Source organism: Mobula hypostoma, chromosome 18 (genome assembly GCF_963921235.1).
Source record: "Mobula hypostoma chromosome 18, sMobHyp1.1, whole genome shotgun sequence".
Taxonomy (NCBI): Eukaryota; Metazoa; Chordata; class Chondrichthyes; order Myliobatiformes; family Myliobatidae; genus Mobula; species Mobula hypostoma.
The window spans coordinates 4,897,174-4,916,845 of NC_086114.1; the positions used below are offsets into that span (position 1 = coordinate 4,897,174).

Here is a 19,672-nt window from a genome sequence, read left to right on the forward strand (position 1 = left end):
AATGCGCTACTCTACTGCCACGATGAGGCACTCTCAACATCTGATATTCCATCTGGGTAGCCTCCAACCTGACACCATGATCGTCGATTTCTCTAACTTCCCATAATTTCTCTCACCTCCCCCTTTTCTCTTTCCCTATTCCTCATTTTGGATCCCCCCCTTACCACTTCTCCTCTGCTCTCCTGCCAATCACCTTCCTCTGGTGCCCCTCCTCCTTCCCTTTCTCCCATGGTCCACGCTCCCCTCCTATCAAAGTCCTTATTCTCCAGCCCTTCTTCAAAGGGCCGGAAGGACCTATTCCAAGCTGATTATCTCTAAATGACATAAGTATCTTCTGCCAAACACATGAAATGCTGGAGGAACTCAGCAGGTCACAAACAGTCGGCGTTTCAGGCTGAAACCCTTCATCCATCATTTTGTGTGTGGCTTTGAATTTCCAGCATCTGCAGACTTTGTGTTTGTGTGAATATATTCTATATTCTGTTTTCCTTTAGACCAGGGGTTCCCAACCTTTTTTATGCCATGGAGCCTTACCATTGACTGAGTGATCCATGGACCACAGGTTGGGAAGCCCTTCTTTAGGCCAATTCCATGTATTTATGGAACAATCTGTCTGGATGACACGCTTCTCACTGAATCTCAGTACACGTGAAAATAATGAACCAATTACTCATTAATGAAAGAAAGCAGACACAAAGGGGCCGAATGGTCTCTTCATCCCAGCTCTTCCTACTTAACAGGTACAGAATGATCTTCAAAGGACCAAGATCCCTCATTATATCCCGCAATAGCAATTATTTGTTTTTTTTAAAATACATTATAACTAATTGGAATTAGGTGTTTGAAATAACAGAGGAATGTAGTTCTTATCAAAACCTGAATTAACTAACACTGAAATCAGATAATCTTACTAAATTGCTTTTAAATTAAAATTAGATTGTATATGTCTCCACTGGGCTGCTTTTAGCCTGAAGTGTAATTATCTAGCATCTCATTTAATTACGATTTATTTTAAATATAATTGTGGGAGCTATGTAGGAGATGTTAAATCGAGAAGAGATTATTTTAATAAAGGAGCTTTAACCTGAGCTGATAAAAGGTCCATCCACAACAAGTATCCAGCAATAGGCACACAAAAATGTGTATTTTGGGTGAACTTCAAGCAAATCAGCTACTGGGACTTTAGACATGAAGGACAGAGTGTACGAGACAAAACAGACCCTTCAACCTGACCTTCTTGCATTTATAAAGATTCTGCCTACCAGTGCCCCTCAGTTTTACATACTGCACATTATCAATGCAAAAGAGATACTAAATGAACTCAATTTAATTTTCTCTTTGTTGCCAAGTTGTTTGCTTTGTGTTAGGCGAGAAATTGGACCTACTTAAGGGATAGATGTCAAATCAGTCAGTCAAATATTAACTCAACTGCAAACATCGGCGAAGTGTGCTGTTGTCACTGTTTAACCGGACTCTGAAATCCTCGATCACATTTTATTTACTTGTGCACAGGGAGAACAGCCCGTCTCCGAAACCAAACTAATCTGCAGAAAGAAATCCCATTTTTTTAAAATACAGAATTGATGAGCAGATACAAATAGTGACCAGTTGGTAACCCTGTCACAAACAAGAGAAAATCTGCAGATGCTGGAAATCCAAGCCACACACACACACACAGACACACACACACACACACACAAAATGCTGGAAGAACTCTGCAGGCCAGGCAGCATCTATGGAAAACAGTGAACAGTTGAGGTTTCAGGCTGAGACCCTTCATCAATCCTGGAACGTTGACTGTTTACTCTTTTCCACAGATGCTGCCTGGCCTGCTGAGTTCCCCCAGCGTTTTGTGTGAGATAATTGGTAACCTTTTGTGTGTTCAAAATCTTTATTTGCATAATCAATCACTCATCACACTACAGCAATGCAGGTATTAATAGCCAATAGAATATCCACATTAAATGCTTCAGAATCAGTGAAGTTAACTGACCAATAGAAAGAGACGCCCTACAGTCCTTCATTTGTCTTGCCTTGGTATGCCGAATGGCTGCAGTCTCTTGTTGTGCAAAGTGAAGCAATGCTCTACAAAGACCTTTCTTGTCTGGGCTGACTGCACACTACCCTCGTATGGCCTTGCTTTACTTCAACTTCCACAGTGCGCGCTCTGGAAATGAACAGAAGCCATCCTCGCATTGCCCCGCCTCAAAAAAGGAAACAAGCCTAATTCAGCACAGTATCTGAATCAACAACCCCCTCCCATTACCCTGCAGGTCTTGCTCATCAGGCAGGGTGCCTGTTGCCGTGCACTCAGAAGCATTCTGCTCTCCCATTGGACATTGAGTGGAGTGACACGGAGCAGATATCAATCAGCTAACTTTCCAATTGATCTGACACCAGCTAATATGTGACAGGCAAAAGAACCGGAGATGATTAAAAAACTCAGATACACACACACGCTGGAGGAACTCAGCAGGCTAGGTACCATCTGTTGGAATGAATGAACAGTCATCGTTTCAGGCTGAGACCCTTCACCTCTAACCTCAAGAGATTTGCTTTACTTGTCATATGTACATCGAAACATACAGTAAAATGCACTGTTTCGTGTCAATGACCAACACAGTCTGAGGATTCTGCTGGGGGCAGCCCACAAATGTCGCCATGCTTCCGACACCAACACAGTTGTCCATAATTTACTAACCCTAAATGCATGTCTCGGCAATGTGGGAAGAAACCAGATCATCCAGAGCAGGGGTTCCCAGCCTCTTTCATACCATGGACCAATACCATTAAAGCAAGGGGTCAGTAGACCCCTGGGCATGGGGAAAACATACAAGCTCCTGACAGACAGCTGTGGGATCTGAACCCTGATTGGTGATCGCTGACACTGGAAAGCACTTGTGCTAACCACAATGCAGATTATATCATAATACACAATTAATATCTCGGATTAGTAACTGATTGCTTTAGCAGTGGGATCCTGTTTTTGTGATCACATCCAAGAGGACTGTGGATAAATACCGGAGGTGAATGAAATTCAGGCACATCAGGAAAAGTGGAACCAACTGGATTTAAAACAAACAGTACAGAGGATGAACCAATGGCCTCCTCCGTGATGTATCACTGAAAAGATCAGCTCTACAACGAAACGGACAACTTAGACAGAAGATTGAAATTTATTTGCTTATTGAGATACAGCGCAGAATAGGCATTTCCAGACCTTCGAGCTGCACCGCCCACAATCCCCCAATTTAACCCTAGCCTAATAATGGGGCAATTTACAATGACCAAGTAGCCTACCAAGTGATACGTCTTTGGTCTGTGGGAGGAAACCAGAGTACCTGGAGGAAACCCACTTAGTCACAGGAAGATCATACAAACTCCTTACAGACACCGGCGGGAATTGATCCCGGGTCACCAGAACTGTAAAGTATTATGCTAGTGACTACATTAATGAACTAGGTTTATTGAGAAAAGATAGATGGTGTTTTTTTTAATATAAAATTAGGCGTTACCACCTTCTTCATGAAGGTGAAGTAAACTATAACAGTTTCCAATTTATGAGAGGGCTGAAGAAGTCACTACCACAAAGGCACCTTCAGCACAGACAGACATCGCCTCACAAGAACATCATGACAAGCCACAGAAACAAACATTAGGACAAGTGATGTGGGGTTTACAGTGGAAATTCCAGAAGCTGGGACTTAGGCAGCTGAAAGCACAGTGAAAGGTGGAGTGAAAGCAAGTGTAAGTGTAAACAGAGGGTTGCAAACTCGGTTCAAGATGAACGGCTTGGTCACTGTACCGTGGAGAGCATCCTGACTGGCTGCATCACTGTCTGGTCTGGATGGGCCACTGCACAGGAGTGGAAAAAGCCACAGCGAGTTGTATACTAAGCCAGCTCCATCATTGGAACTTGCCTCGCCAGCACTGAGGACATCTTCTAAAGGCAATGCCTCAAAAAGGTGACATCCATCATTGAAGACCCCCACCAGCCAAGAAAAGAAAGCCCTCTTCTCATTGCTACCAGCAGGGAGGAGGTACAGGATCCTGAAGACACTCACTCAGTGCTTCTCCCCCTCTGCCAGATTTCTGAATGGACAATGAACCCATGAACACTACCTCACTTTCTGTTCTCTTTTTGAATTACTTTAAAAAAATTTTTAAATATATATTTCTTGCTGCAAATAATAGCATGTTTTATGTATTGCCTTGTACTGCTGCAACAGAACAGCAGATTTCACAACATATGTCAGTGATTCTAATTCTGAAAGTCCGAGAGGCCTGAACGGGAGGAGCTCAGAGATCCTACAGGAGTCTCCAGCTGGATCCAACACAGCCACTGGAGTTGAACAGGAAAGGACAGAACCCAAGGAACACACACAAAATGTTGGAGGAACTCAGCAGGCCAGGCAGCATCTACGGAAAAGAGTACAGTTGACGTTTCAGGCCGAGACCCTTCGGCAGGTCTGAGGGAGAAAAAACTGATTTAAAAGATGAGGGAGGGGAGAGAGAAACGCCAGGTGATAGGTGAAACCGGAAGGGGGAAGGGGTTAAATAAAGAGTTGGGAAGTTGATTGGTTAAAGAGATACAGGGCTGGAGAAGGGGATGTATTAGGACAGAAGGCCATGGAAGAAAGAAAAGGTGGGAGGAGCACCAGAGTGAGGCGATGGGACAGGCAAGGAGATAAGATCAGACATCCCACCCTGCAAAAACTCATTTCAGGGAGGTCTCAACCTCATAGCAGTCTGTGTCAATGAATCTGTTAATTTTGCAAGACATCAGATTCACAAGTGTTTTGTGAAACAGCTGACTTCTGAATTCTGTCTTAATGTGCCGTGTTCACAATAGCTGCTGCCTTGGTTGATGAGCAGGCATAGTTTTTTTGCTATTTCTGAATCAGGAAACATTTTCCTGAATAGCTTGCCTGTGCGCTTACACACCTGGAATGGCAGGTTATGCTCAATGATGAAAGATGTAAAGTACACCTCAGCTCTAGTGACCTTCTCTGTCAGACTTTGGTTTTCTGCTGAAAAGAACTGTGAAATACTTGAGCAGTCTTCCCTGCGCTTAGCCTCACTGATACGTTGTGGTCCCTAAAAGAAATAAAAGCATAAGGTGTATCCTTATTACAGGTGTGCGCCACTTAACGTCCATTCGGACAACGTCCGATCGCATATATGTCCGTAGTCTCACGCACATTGCCTACAATAGTCGGGATCAGAACTTACTTTTTTACATCGAAATGGGGGATTTTAAATGAGTGATTTAGAAGTTCTGTATCTTCAAGTTTATTGTCATCTGGCTGATTGTCCACAACCAAAACAACCTCTGTCCAGACCACGGTGTAGCCACAATACATATATCACACACACCACATAAAACAATATATTACCATATTATTTAATAAAGTGTAATTCAAAATGCATATAAAGTGTGCAGCACAGGTGAACAGTTCGCTGTCCTAATGAGACCTCAGTGGGGGCCGGGTATTTATTAAAATCGGTTTTACTTCTGAAAACAGCTGCGCTTAAACCCAGCCCATCGTGGGCTTCGATGTACCTGTAAGTGGAAGTGTTTCAGGGGAAAAAAACCCCGAAGAATTTGCTGGCTGCGAGTGCATTTTTAAAGATGTCTTAGCAGACAATTTTGGAATTTCCCTCCAATTTAAACCCTGTTCTAATCCCCTTTAAGACGCCAATGCGCCCCACCCATATAGGACCGCCTCTTGTAGTCAGATTGTCACCGCCAGCCTTGGGAATTTCTTCGCCAGGCTTTTGTACTTCATCACCGACAGTTGTCCGGATGATTTCAACATCATTACAGACGGCAGTAACTGAACTGATGGAATATGTTAGAGAGAGAAGTCGACTGTAAAGCCCGCCCACAGGGAAAACTGATAGGTCTACTTAGCACAAAGAGAGATCAAGCAGGATTCATTCATTTTCTTTCTTTTCTTCCCCTCTCCCTCTCTAAAAAATCAATTTCCGGGATATTGTATATAATTTGTGGGCATCAGAGAGCCGCTATCGATATGCTGGAGACTCCCAGAACTCCCAGGAGAGGTGCGAGGTCTGTAAGATGAGAGGGGGAAAGGGGATAGGGACTGGTAAAGGGGGGGGGGGCATTAACAAAAGTTCAAGAAATCAATATTTATGCCATCGGGCCAGAGGCTACCCAGAGGAAATACAAGGTGTTGTTTCTCCAACCTGAGTGATATCCTCATCACAACAGTAGGGGCGGCCATGGATAGACTTATTAGAATGGGAATGGGAATGGGAAGTGGAATTAAAGTGGGTGGCCACTGGGAGATCCCGTTTTTCTGGCGGATGGAGCAGTCTCCCAGTCTTCTTCCGGTCTCACCGATATACAGGAGGCCACACTGGGAGCACTAGACACAGTATATGACCCCAGCAGGCTCACAGGTGAAGTGTTGCCTCACCTGGAAGGACTGTTGTGGGCCGTGAATGGTAGTGAGGGAGGAGGTGTAGAGGCAGGTGTAGCACTTGTTCCACTTGCATGAGTAAATTAACAAATTTCACAACACAGCTGGTGATAATAAACCTGATTCTGATTCAGGAGGGGGATCAGTAGGGAGGGACGAATGGACAAGGGAGTCACATAGGGAGTAATCCCTGCAGAAAGCAAAATGTGAGGGGGAGGTCAGGGGGAGGAAAGATGTGCCTGGGTAGAACCCAAGACAGTTTTTCCAAGAGGTGACACACAAGCCAGGGGTTGGGTAGTAAATAACACATTACAGCACAGGAAAAAACTTATCAGCCATGATCAAAGGACAAAGCTGACCTGATGGGCTGAATGTCTTAATTCTTCTCCTATCTCATTTGGTATTATGGATCAAAACAGCTGATGAATTTATTTTAAAATCTTCTGGAAATCTGTTTCAAGATTTCTGCACTATTTTTCCATTAAGAGAACAAAGATTTCTTATTGCAAGTGGAATAAGTGGCAGAGTTTACAGTGGGCTCTTCATTCCCATTAAAACTGCAGGATGTTTTAAAGAAAAGGAATGCTCCAAGTCGGCCTATTTTTAATATTGTTATGTCTTTAAATGAACAAAATCGTTATTGGAGCCAAGAGATTAACAAGTTAACATAAATCATTCAATGTTACCAATGGCAACATGGGAGTTGGCAGGAAGCCAAACTAAGTTTTAAAACAGACCAGGACAGCACACTGCAGGGCTTTTGACCCACGAAGTTGTGCCAATCTTTTAACCCACTCCATGATCAATCTAATCCTTCCCTTCCACATAGCCCTTCATTTTTTTCTAGCATCTAAGTACCTCATAGTTTCTTTAATGTCCCTAATGTATCTTGCTTTACCAGCAGCTCTCACAGCACGTTCCACGTACTCACCACTCCGTAAAAAAAAACTTTCCCCCAATCATCTTAAAATTATACCCCCTGGCATTCGCCATTCCACCCTAGGAAAATGTCTCTGGCTATCTATTCCTCTTATCTTGTAACACTATCAAGTCACCTCTCATCCTCCTTCGCTACACAGAAAGAAGCCCGAGCTGGCTCAACCTACTCTCATAAGACATTCTCTTTAATCCAGGCAGCATCCTGGTAAATCTCCTCTGCACTCTCTCTAAAGCAGACATCCCACTCTGCAAAAACTCATTTCAGGGAGGTAGCACCATCAATCTGCAGGAGACTCACTTCCGGGAGAGGTGGGATGTCTGCAATAGAGTAGCTCCTTAGCAGCTAGCCAGCTAGTTTAAATAACGTTAGCTATGCTAATAAACGAATGACACCTGTTAAACTCACCTCAACATGTCTTTTACAGTCTTAACCCACCATGGGCAATAGAAAAGTCACTGTTGCAAACAGTGCAGCGAGCAACACTGTCATTATTTTGAGCCCTATTAGGCAGGGGTACACTTTAGTGTAGTCTGGGGTGACGTACGTTTTATATTTCGTTTTTTTGGAACACTCTCCCATGACTGACTGACTCTCTCTCTCTCTCATTGTATATAATTTGTGGGCATCGGGGAACCACTATTAATAGCAGGAGACTCCGGGAACTTCCGGGAGAGGTGGGACGTCTGCTATAGCTTCTGCATCCTTCCTATAATGAGGCGACTAGAACTGAGCATAGTATTCCAAGTCTCACCAGGGTTTTATAGAGCTGCAACATTACCTCACAGCTCTTGAAGTCAATCCCCCAACTAATGAAGATCATGGGTTGGAGGAGTAGAATCATTCAGTTCATGCATTCTGGTCTGAGTCTGTTACGAATGAAGCTGCTTCCACACCCCCCCCCCCGCCCCCACTGCGAGTGATGGTATCAGGGACTTTTGACCCCTCAAACACATTGACCATTCAACTGGCTCCCGCCTGACCAATCCACAGGAAGCTTATTAACAACGAGCTCCAAAATGAACAATGACTAATCCCCTTGGCAAGGTAGCAACGAACCTCCATCCTCTATCTCTGAACACACGTCAAACCTTGACGTGAATGGGCTACAGCAGCAACTCTTTTGCGCACCACTGTTGTAAAACATGGTTACTGTCACTTTCCTTCAGATGAAACCAGTCTGGCCATTCTCCTCTGACCTTTCTCATTAACAAGGCGCTTTTGCCCCCAGAACTGCCGCTCACCGGATGCGTTTTATTCTTTTTTGCATCATTCTCTGCAAACTCTGGACACTATTGTGCATGAAACTCCCAGGAGATACGCAGTTTCTGAGATACTCAAGCCACCCCGCTTAGCACCAACAATCAATCCACAAGGTCAAAGTCACTGAGATCACATTTCTTTCCTATTTTGATGTTTGGTCTGAACAACAACTGAACCTCTTGACCATGTCTGCATGCTTTAATACAGTGAGTTGCTGCCACGTGGCTGGCTGATTAGACATCTGAATTAAGGAAGTGGACAGGTGTACCGAATAAAGTGACCACTGGGTGTTGATGGAAGATGCACCAAATGCTGAGGACGTTATATTACAACGAGAATTAGCACAGGTAAAGCCAATGATTTAAATAAATAAATTCAAACATATGCAAAGTAACACACAAAATGCTGGAGGAACTCAGCAGGTCAAGCAACATCTATAGAAATGAGAACAGTCGACATTTTGGGTAAGATCCTATTCTGGAGTCATTCCGCATGCAATACTTTGGCTTTCCAGCATCAGCAGAACCTCGTGTTTATTATCTGCAAGCATATGCAATTTGCCAAAATACAGAGAATGATTATAATCTCGGAGACTGGGGAAAATAGACAGACATCCTGACCCATTGAACGGTTACAGATTTTGGAGGCTCTACTTCAATTGCAATGATTGTTTTGGGCATTCTGCCTGGTTCCTATTTATAAAAGCACTGGAGGCTGAGCGGAAACCACTTAGAAGTTTATAAAATTGTGAGAGGCATAGACAGAGTAGACAGTCAGAATCATTTTTCCCTGGGAAAGATAGGTTAGGACTTAATTTCTTGGCGTAGAAGGTTGAGAAGAGATTTGATAGATGTATACAAAGTTATGAGGTATACAGATAGGGCAAATGCAAACAGGCTTTTTCCACTGAGGTCAGGTGGGATGACCACCAGAGGTCATGGGTTAGGGGTGAAAGGTGAAAAGTTTAAGGGAAACATGAGGGGAAATTTCTTCACTCAGTAGGTCGTGAGAGTGTGGAATGAGCTGCCAACACAAGTGGTGCATGCAAGCTTGATTTCAATGTTTAAGGTAAGTTTGGATAGGTAGAAGTATGGAGGGCTATGGTCCCGGTGCAGGCAGTTTAAAAGCTTGGCACGGGCTAAATGGGCTGAAGGGCCTGCTTCTGTGCTGCACTTTTTCTATGATTCTAAGCCAGAAGATATGCATTTAAGGTGAGAGGGGGAAAATATAAAAGAGATGTACAGAGCAGGTAGTTTTACACAGAGTGGTGGGTGTCTGGGATGATGGTGAAACAGACACTATAGTGGTGTTTAGGAGGCTTTTAGACAGATAAATGTGCTGGGAATGAAGGGATACAGACCACGTGGAGTCAGAAGAGAATTACTTTAATTCAGCATCATGTTCGGCACAGACAATGTGGGCTAAATGGCCTTCTCCTGAGCTGTACTGTTATATGTTTGATATCCTAAACCTGTTAGCCACCGGACAGCTGAACAGGGTGCAGCAACACTACACAAATGTCTTGTTGTGGAGGATCAGAAGATAGTTATTTCAGATAACAGTTCCTCCGCGCGCTTTGTGACACATCGGATGGCAACCTTGACGCTTCTTTACATTTTGTCCATTTTATTTTTAATGAGGCCGAGTTGATAGTTCGACGCTCAGTACAGCATGGATGGAAAGCGTGCAAGGAGCTGGCTGGATTCGAACCCGGGACCACTCGCCTTGAAGTCCAGTGCAGGTGCCACTACACCACTGGCCGACTCCTTTTACAGGCAAGGCTCACATTTAATCTCTCATGAAGCTCGGAGCCTGTCTTAAGGCAGAAGAGGCCCAGAGACTTGAACACAACCTGAAGAGTACTGACAGAAGACTGTACTGTTCGAACTGCCTTTTTTCCTGATGAGATATTAAACCCTGGAACGATCTATCCTTTAAAGAGGACAACAAAGATCCAAAAGTGCTACCTTGGAGAAGAGAGGAGGAATGTTCCTCCAATGACTCGGCCTGTATCACACCCATTTAACCCTAGTGTCTCATTAACTTTGTCCAACCATCCGCTCCCAGCATCCTGCCTACCTCAGTGCCTTGGCTGTCGCCCGAGAGAGAGCAAACAATGAAGAGTGGCCAGGTCTCAGGCAGAGGAACAAAAGGCCCATCTTCTGACCACGATGGCTTTCTGACAACACTTGCTATCAATTGTTGATCGCAGGCTTTGTCAAAATGCCATTGCCATCTGCCAACATCTGCCTATTGTCCTCAGATGTTCCTGATGATCAGAGATAGTTAGAAACTCAAAAAAAAACAAACATTACAATTTATAAATCAGAAAACATTTCTAATTCATTTAGCCCAACGTTCAAAAACAATTTTCAATTAAAGTTAAGGAAAAACAATTAAAGGCTTCAGTGGATAATGGTGACTGTTCAAATGAGAGTAACTGTGAGAGATGTAAAAATGACGACTGGTATTCGCTGAGAGGTCAGTCAGTGTGCTCTGTACTTCTGCACTCTACCACACAGACCTGGATATGCTATGTACACCATGATGAACCAGCATTTCTAGAAAGAAGTCTGACAGGTACTATGGAAATTCATCCCTTTCTCAATCTCCCTGCTGTGATTGAGTGGAAACATATTACCCTGAATTCCTATGATAAACCAAAGACACACACAAAATGCTGGAGGAACTCAGCTGTGTGCCATGGCAGCATTGCGGTTAGTATGACGCTATTCCATCTCGGGCATTGGGGTTCAGAGTTCAATCCCGGCACCCTCTGTACGGAATCTCTGTACGTCCTTCCCGTGGAAGGTATGGGTTTTCTCTGGTTTCCTCCCACAGTTCAAAGACGTACCGATCAGTAGATTAATTGATCCATTATAAGTTGTCCCATGATCAGGTTAGGGTTAAGTTGAGGTTGTCGATGGGCCAGAAGGGCCTACTCCGCACCGTATTTCTAAATAAAATTAATAAATGAACTCATTGGGTCAGCTAGCATCTATGGAGAGGAATAAACAGTCAACATTTTGGGTCGAGTCCCTTCATCAGGAATTAAATATACCCAATGACTTCACCAACACTACTGTCTGTGGCAATACATTTCACAGATGCACAACCCTCTTGGCCCAAAACATCAGCTGTTTATTCCCCTCAATAGGTGCTGGCTGACTCGCTAAATTCCTTCAGCGTTTTGTGTGTTGCTCTGGATTTCCAGCATCTGCAGAATCTCTTGTTCATGATAAACCAACAATGGGTTAAATGTGTTTTAATCACACTCACCGGATTAAGTGTTAAACAATGGGTTAAATGTGTTTTAATCACACTCACCGGATTAAGCAGTACCGTCAGGAAGAGCTCTCCACCCTGAATACTTTTATCTAGCTCCTTGGATCCTCCGGGATATTCATTATAAAAGATAGTGTGTGTAAACAGCCCACAGGTTTGGCGGGGCAGAACCTGTGTAATTGGAAAAAGAAAAATAAGATTTGTTAAGATTTTGTCAAAGTAACATTTCTCTACACAGAAATTTGCTCTGGCCTACATTCAAAGCTGCACTCGCAAAGCCCTCAGCATTTTCAAGGAGCCCTCCCCATCCGTCCTACAATTTGACCTCCTACCGTCAGGCAGAAGGTGCAAGAACAAGGACTGAGGCTGGGTAACAGCTTCTTGCCCCAGGCTGTGAGACTACTGAACACCCTGCTACCACCCAGTACACATTACTTATGACAACACCAGTAACGGTAATACTGTGCTACTGTATGCAGTGCCTATAAAGTATTTCCCCACCCCGCCCCGGGAAGTTTTCATGTTTTATTGAATCACAGTGGATTTAATTTGGCATTTTTTTGACACTGATCAACAGAAAACGACTCCTCTGTCAAGGTGAAAACAGATCTCTACAAAGTGATCTAAATTAATTACAAATATAAAACACAAAATAATTGTTTGCATAAGTATTCACCTCCTTTAACATGAAACACCAAATCATCACTGGTGCAGCCAATTAGTTTTACAAGTCACATAATTAGTTAAATAGAGATCACCCTGTGCATTCCAAGCAACTCTGCAAAAAAGGTTATTGAAAAGCGCAAGTGAGGAGATGGATACAAGAAAATTTTTGCAGATCACTGAATATCCCTTGGCGCACAGTTAAGTCAATCATCAAGAAATGAAAAGAATATGACACAGCTGTAAATCTGCCTGGAGCAGGTCGTCCCCAAAATCTGAGTGACCATGCAAGAAGGGGACTAGTGAGGGAGGCAACCAGGAGACCTGTGACAACTCTGGAGGAGTTACAAGCTTCAGTGGGTGAGATGGGACAGACTGTGCATACAACAACTGTTGCCCGGGTGTTTCACCAGTCGCAGCTTTATGGAGAGTGGCAAAGAGAAAACCACTGTCGAAAAAAAATCACGTGAAAGGCACGTAGGGAGACGCAGGGAAGTTGGCTAGAAGAAGGTTCTATGGTCTGATGAAACCAAAATTGAGTTTTTTTGGCCATTAGACTAAATGCTGTTTGGCTAAGGCAGGCACTGCACATCATCAGAAATCCACCATCTCTACCTTGAAGCATGTTGGTGGCTGCACCATGCAGAGCTGCTGCTCACTGCAGCAGGCCCTGGAAGGCTTGTGAAGGGAGAGGGTAAAATGAATGCAGCAAAATACAGGGAAATCCTGGAGGAAAACCTGATGCAGTCTGCAAGAGAACGGCAACTTGGGAGATGATTTGTTTTCCGGCAAGACAATGACCCCAAGCATAAAGCCAAAGCTAAACAGGAATGATTTAAAAAGAACAAAGTTAATGTGTCATGGAGTGGCCAAGCCAGTGTTGAGACCTGAATCCTCTTGAGAATGTGTGACTGGACTTGAAAAGGGCTGTTCACTCAGTCCCCATGCAATCTGACAGAGCTTGAAGCAGTTTCCTAAAGAAGAATTGGGAAAAACTGCAGTGTCCAGATGTGCAAAGCTGAGAGAACTATCCACACAGACTCAAGGCTCTAATTATTGCCAACAGTGCATCTACTAAATACTAACTTGAAGGGGAGGTGGGGAGTAATTGTGCAATCAATTATTTTGTATTTTATATCTGTAATAAATTTAGACCAATTTGTAGATTTTCCCCCCCACTTTGACACAAGTCTTTTCTGTTGCTCAAAAAAAAAGCGAATTAAATCCACTGTGATTCAATGTTGTAAAACAGTAAGATATGAAAGCTTCCAAGCGGGTGAATATGTTTTGTGGGTACTGTATTTAATGACATGTTGTATATGCTCTTTCTGTCAACTTGTACATCTACAGAATCTTTTAATTACCTGTTAAAATTATTGTGTTAATATTTTAAGTGATGTATTGGATTATATGTATTGTGTTTTGCACCTTGGTTCTAAAGGTACATTGTTTCATGTATCTATATACAAGTGAACAGATGAATGACAATAAACTTAAACTTGAACAATATTAAACTTTCAACAAGCTTCCAGTGATCAAATCCAGGGGACAGATTGCATGACCATTGCTTTACTAGTTTCTGCCTTTGATGCAATTCCCTGGGATCACAGAAATGTCAAGAGCGGCTAACAGAATTTTATCATCTAATGTCGTGAAAGGCCCAAATTCTCTTGAGTTTTTCTTTGATCTGCATAAAAGGTAGAAATTAAACACTCCTGCCAGATATTCTAGCTATACAACTGAAAGATATCCAAACATAAAACATTAACTTGGTTTCTCTTTCTACAGAATCTTCCTGTTCTGTTATACCATTACCTATTCTCCTGAATACTGACTATTGACAATGAAGAAAACATTTATATCTATATGTAGTTTGAATCTGTAATGTATCGTAGTGGCAGCAGTACAGGCATTTTGAAAATTATTTCAAAATGAGTCCATTCCAATGTACTCAGAATAGATCGGATAAATGTCCAAAAAGAGCATTTTCAAAGGGAGCACACACAGAAAATGCTGGAGAAACTCAGCAGGTCAGGCAGCATCTATGGAGAGGAATAAACAGTCAACGTTTTGGGCAAAGACTCTTCATCAGGACAGAAGAGGAAGGGGGAGAAAGCCAGAACGCTGCCTGACTTGAGGAGCTCCTCCAGCATTTTGTGTGTTGCTCTGGATTTCCAGAATCTGCAGAATTTCATCTTTATGACTTTCAAGAGGATTAGGGGATAGGCCAGCGATATGAGAATACTTAGGACAGGCAGCACAGATTCAGTAAGGTAAACAGTCTCCTAGAGCAGGGGTCACCAACCTTTTTTGCACCATGGACCGGTTTAATATTGACAATATTCTTGCGGACCGGCCGACCGGGGGGGTGTTCAAGTAGGGTTAAACTCACCTCAACATGTCTTTTACAGTTAGGGTTGCCAACTTTCTCACTCCCAAATAAGGGACAAAAGTAGCAGTCAAATATGGAACACTTGGGTTTACCCCAAGAAAGACTACCATGACCATGAAGCCTTGCACGGGCACCTCTGTGCGCTTGTGTATATGTGACGTGCGCATATGCATACGTGCCGATTTTTTTTCCACAAATCGGTTTTGGTTTAATCTTCCCGACTATACTGCACATACATTATTTCTACTTTATATAGGCTGTGTATTTATCATATCATTCCTGCTTTTACTATATCTTAATGTTATTTTAGGTTTCATGTGTTATTTGGCATGATTTGGTAGTTTATTTTTTGGGTCTGGGAATGCTCAAAAATTGTTCCCATATAAATTAATGATAATTGCTTCTTCGCTTTACACCATTCCGCACGAAAAGTTTCATAGGAACACTCTACCTTAGTGGGGGAAATACGGGACAAGGGCAGTCCCGTATGGGACAAACCAATTTAGCCCAATATACGGGATGTCCCAGAAAATACAGGACAGTTGGCAACCCTATGTTCAAGTTCAACAGTGCGTGACAGGGAACGAGGAAAGGTGCAGCTGGTTCGTATTGTTTCCTCGCAGCCCGGTAGCACATGCTTTGCGGCCCGGTGGTTGGGGACCGCTGTCTTAAGAGTCTGAACTGGGGTGCACAGGGTGTCCAGGGAGGGGGAGGACTTGTCATGGGCATTCTGGGACAGCTTTCTCAGCTTTGTTCCCCACAGGACACTTCGCTCTCACCTGTGGCTCCACATAGCTGTTTGCATACAACAGCAACCACAACCCGGTACACTGCTTCGACTGGTGGGCTAAACCATGAGAGGACAGCCAGAGGGCTCCATGCTCTGGTGAGATAGGGACATACTGTCCTGGCATACGAGGTCTGTTCCGGCAGATAAGATCTACAGTGAGATCCAACGCCATGAAGGCTGTACTGCAACACTCCGTGGCAAGCAAAGATCATGACGAGACACATGTTTGCCCCATGGCTCTTGACTTTCTCTGAGTACCCAACAATTCCCTTCTCAAAACCTACTGCTAAATCTGCAGGAAGGCAGTACATTGAAAACTGCTACAAACAAAACTACCTCGGGCTGCCTCTGCACCATTTGGTAATCACATTCAACAAAATTATCTGACAAGTTATTTCACAGACATTATGCACTTTTCTTTAAGCGTGCACAGATTCTGAACATAACCTTGTAAACCATCTGTTGTGTTCACACACTGAAACAGAAATCACCAGCATTGCCTCGCTGTGTACACACAAAATGCTGCAGGCATTCCCAATATAGGAATACAGGGATATAGGAATATACAATGGATATTTCGGGCCACGTCCTGAAGAGTCTCAACCTGAAATGTCGACCGTTTATTAATTTCTGGAGATGCTGCCTGATCTGCTGAGTTCCTCCAGCATTCTGTGTGTTACTTTGGACTTCCAGCATCTATAGAAGTTCTTGTATTTATTAATTTTCCTAACATTTCTCCATGACATTACAGTATTCCATACAACCCACCCCTCACTGAGTTTCAGACCAATTCCATTCTCCCAGTTATTCTCTCGCACATTCCCATCAGGTGTCCTGCTACTACTACTTGGGACAATTTATTGCGGCTAACTAATCTGCCAACCTACCTTGTCCTCAGGACAGAGGATACTGGCACACCCAGGGGAAACTCATGTAGTCTCATGAAAAACATTGCAAACTCCACACAGACAGTAATAGAGGTCAAGTTCAAACACCATTTGCTGCCAAATCCCATCAAATGGCTGAGACAGAGAGAGACAGAGAGAGACAGAGAGAGACAGAGAGAGACAGAGAGAGACAGAGAGAGACAGAGAGACAGAGAGAGACAGAGAGACAGAGAGACAGAGAGACAGAGAGACAGAGAGACAGAGAGACAGAGAGACAGAGAGACAGAGAGACAGAGAGACAGAGATCATTGGAAGCAGAGCTCACTGCAAGGGAAATCTGGAACGGACATTGAATGTGCATCTTGCGGCTGATGTTCATGCCCAAGAGGAAAGCACTTCACAGGCTTTGGAACTACTTCTGAAATGGAAATCTATTCATTTTATCCTTCCGTGTTGGGGAATAAATTTCCAAACAAGATTGACAGGAAGTTGTGGTTAGCGTAACACTATCACAGCACCAGTGACCTGGGTTCATTTCGGCCACTGCCTGTGGGGAGTTTGCAGGTTCTCCCTGTGAGCACCTGTATGTGTTCCAGCTGCTCCAGCTCCTCCCACACCCCAAAAAGTAGAAGTTACGGTGAGTGAATTGTGGAATGCTGTGTCGGTGCCAGAAATGTGACAACACTTGTTGACTACCCCCAGAACATCCTTTGACTTGGTTGGTCGTTGACACAAATGATGCATTTCACCGCATGTTTCAATGTTTCGAAGCACATATGACAGGGATAATTTTCTGTGTAATCTTTGCATTAAATGTGCATCATGTAGTGACGTTCACATCACCCAAATAAGGAAAGGCTTAAAGAAACTTCAGAGTTTGGAACTACTTCTGAAATAGTTGCCCGTTATTCCTTTCCTGCTTTGGAGAGTAAATTTCCAACTGCGATCACTGGAAGAATGCAGACATTATGACCTACAGAACAGTCTGTTGATGCTGATGGTTCATGAACTTGAACAGGAATTTGTACAAGGCCATGAACTTGAACAGGGATTTGTACAAGGCCATGCAACCAGTGGTCCACATACAACAGACAAGCTACCCTGGCATGAGAGCCCGTGTAGTCCTGGAGCACAGAGCCCTCGTTGTGCTTTGAGATTAGCCACTCACCATAATGCCGTTGTGGATGAATCCCCTGCGATACCGTGCCGGCTTCAGGTGGGGGTACTCCTCTGTGCTCGTGACCTTGATTCCCCAGATGGATTTCCAAGCCTTGTACAGCTGCGTGTGGACAGGATACACACCTGAATGATGAGGGGCAATGGCGTAGCCCATGTTGATCGGGATTCCATGGTCCTACAAGAGTAAGGAGACACGGTTACAAACGCTTACAATGGAAGAATGCCCAAACATACAAAGACTATTTAAATATAACATGGGCCCAATCAGCTAATGATTGCTCATTCCTGCTCCACGAAAACCTCAGGGGCAGATTAGAGTTGATTTTCAATGTCTACATTTCCAGTAAGATGGCGGCGCACTTGGTCGCAGTAGCTTCTCCAGGGCCAACCAAATGTATTAGTGTCTTTTTTTTTAATGTATTTTTCACGTTGCAACACCCTGCTGGATATTAAAAACTATAAATACTGCAGATATGCACCACTAGTGAGTTGCTTGTTGGTGGAGAAACTGAAGGAGCTGAACTTGACGCAGACGGTGCTGCTGCCTGCCGCAGAGGGGTGTTGGAGTCAGTGTGCAGCTTAAGTGAGTGACTGTCTTAGTCGCTTTTCTTGTGATCGCAAGACCCTGTTGGACATAGTTAACGTGGAATGCTGCAAGTCCGATTCACTGATTTATTGGCAGACGGCGAGGAAACTGCATGACCTCAGTCATAGCAAAGACTCTGCCTCAGGCAGTGGTGTTGCTTGTTTACAACCAGCCAGGAGAGAGGCATTGGAGTTGGTGCGCTGGGGTAGCTGTGGTGTGGTGTCCAAGGTGCTGCTGCCCCCCTCCCCCCAGTGTTTACTTAGCAGAAGACAAGGTGTATTGTGTTCAACTGCAGATTGCTGCAACTTTAATGGCCTCAGGGACTGGGACTATATTTTTTGTGTGACTGTATTTTACTCATATCTTGTGTGCTTTATGCTGTGTATGACTGTTGGTACTGTGTTTTGCACCTTGACCCCAGAGTAACACTATTTCATTTGGCTGTATTCATGGGTATTCATGTATGGTTGAATGACAATCAACTTGAACTTTACTAGTCTGGAGTTGCATTCAGGCCAGAATAAATGAAGACAGATCTTCCTAAAAATTAAAAAGCTGGGAATCCGAAACAAAAACAAAAAAAAGTTGGAAACACTTCAATTTGCATACAAATCAGAAATTAAGATACCCTCGTGAGATATTTCATTTATAGAACTGAAAGATCTCAAACTTGAAACATGAACTCAATTTTTTTTCCCCCCCACAGGTGGTTCCTTGCTAATGTGCTTTCACCTCATATTCTGCCATTACTTATTCCGCTGAACAGTGCTTATCGAGAATGAGGAAAACATTTAAAAAGTGGCTTGAATCTGAAATATGTTGCTTTTGCAGCATTGAGCAGCATCTGTGAAGGGAAAAACTGAGTTAATGTTTTAAGTCACAGACCCTTTGACAGAAATGGCAAAGGGTCTCTGATCCGGAACTCTTCAGAGAGCTATTCTTAAGCTGGTGAGAGGGCGTGGGAGAGGAGGATGGGATAAAAGGAATATCATTGTCAAAGACCCCCACCATCCAAACCATGGTCCCTCCTCGCTGTTTCCATCAGGAAACTCAGAACACACACCACCAGGGTTCAGGAAAAGTCATTACCCTTCAACCATCAGGTTCCTGAGCCAGCATGGGTAACATCACTCATTCCAACTCTGAACTGATTCCACAACCAATGGACTCACTTTGAAGGACTCAGTAACTCATGTCCTCCATATTATTATTTTTTAAAAATATTTGTTTCTATTTGCATGGTT

At 43.6% G+C, this 19,672-nt stretch overlaps 1 protein-coding gene across 8 annotated transcripts in view; it reads right to left on the reverse strand.

Moving 5' to 3' along the window:
• Nucleotides 1-19,672, reverse strand: part of ndst2a (N-deacetylase/N-sulfotransferase (heparan glucosaminyl) 2a) — a 538,132-nt gene that overhangs the window by 28,954 nt on the left and 489,506 nt on the right. For 7 of the 8 annotated variants that reach the window (XM_063070368.1, XM_063070370.1, XM_063070369.1 and 4 more), the window contains 3 exons: nucleotides 17,832-18,017; nucleotides 11,974-12,102; nucleotides 4,945-5,097 (listed from right to left, as the gene is read on the reverse strand). In XM_063070368.1, the coding sequence (XP_062926438.1) occupies nucleotides 4,945-5,097; nucleotides 11,974-12,102; nucleotides 17,832-18,017 (468 nt within the window). The remainder of the gene's footprint in view (nucleotides 1-4,944; nucleotides 5,098-11,973; nucleotides 12,103-17,831; nucleotides 18,018-19,672) is intronic. The other variant, XM_063070375.1, reaches the window with a different exon arrangement.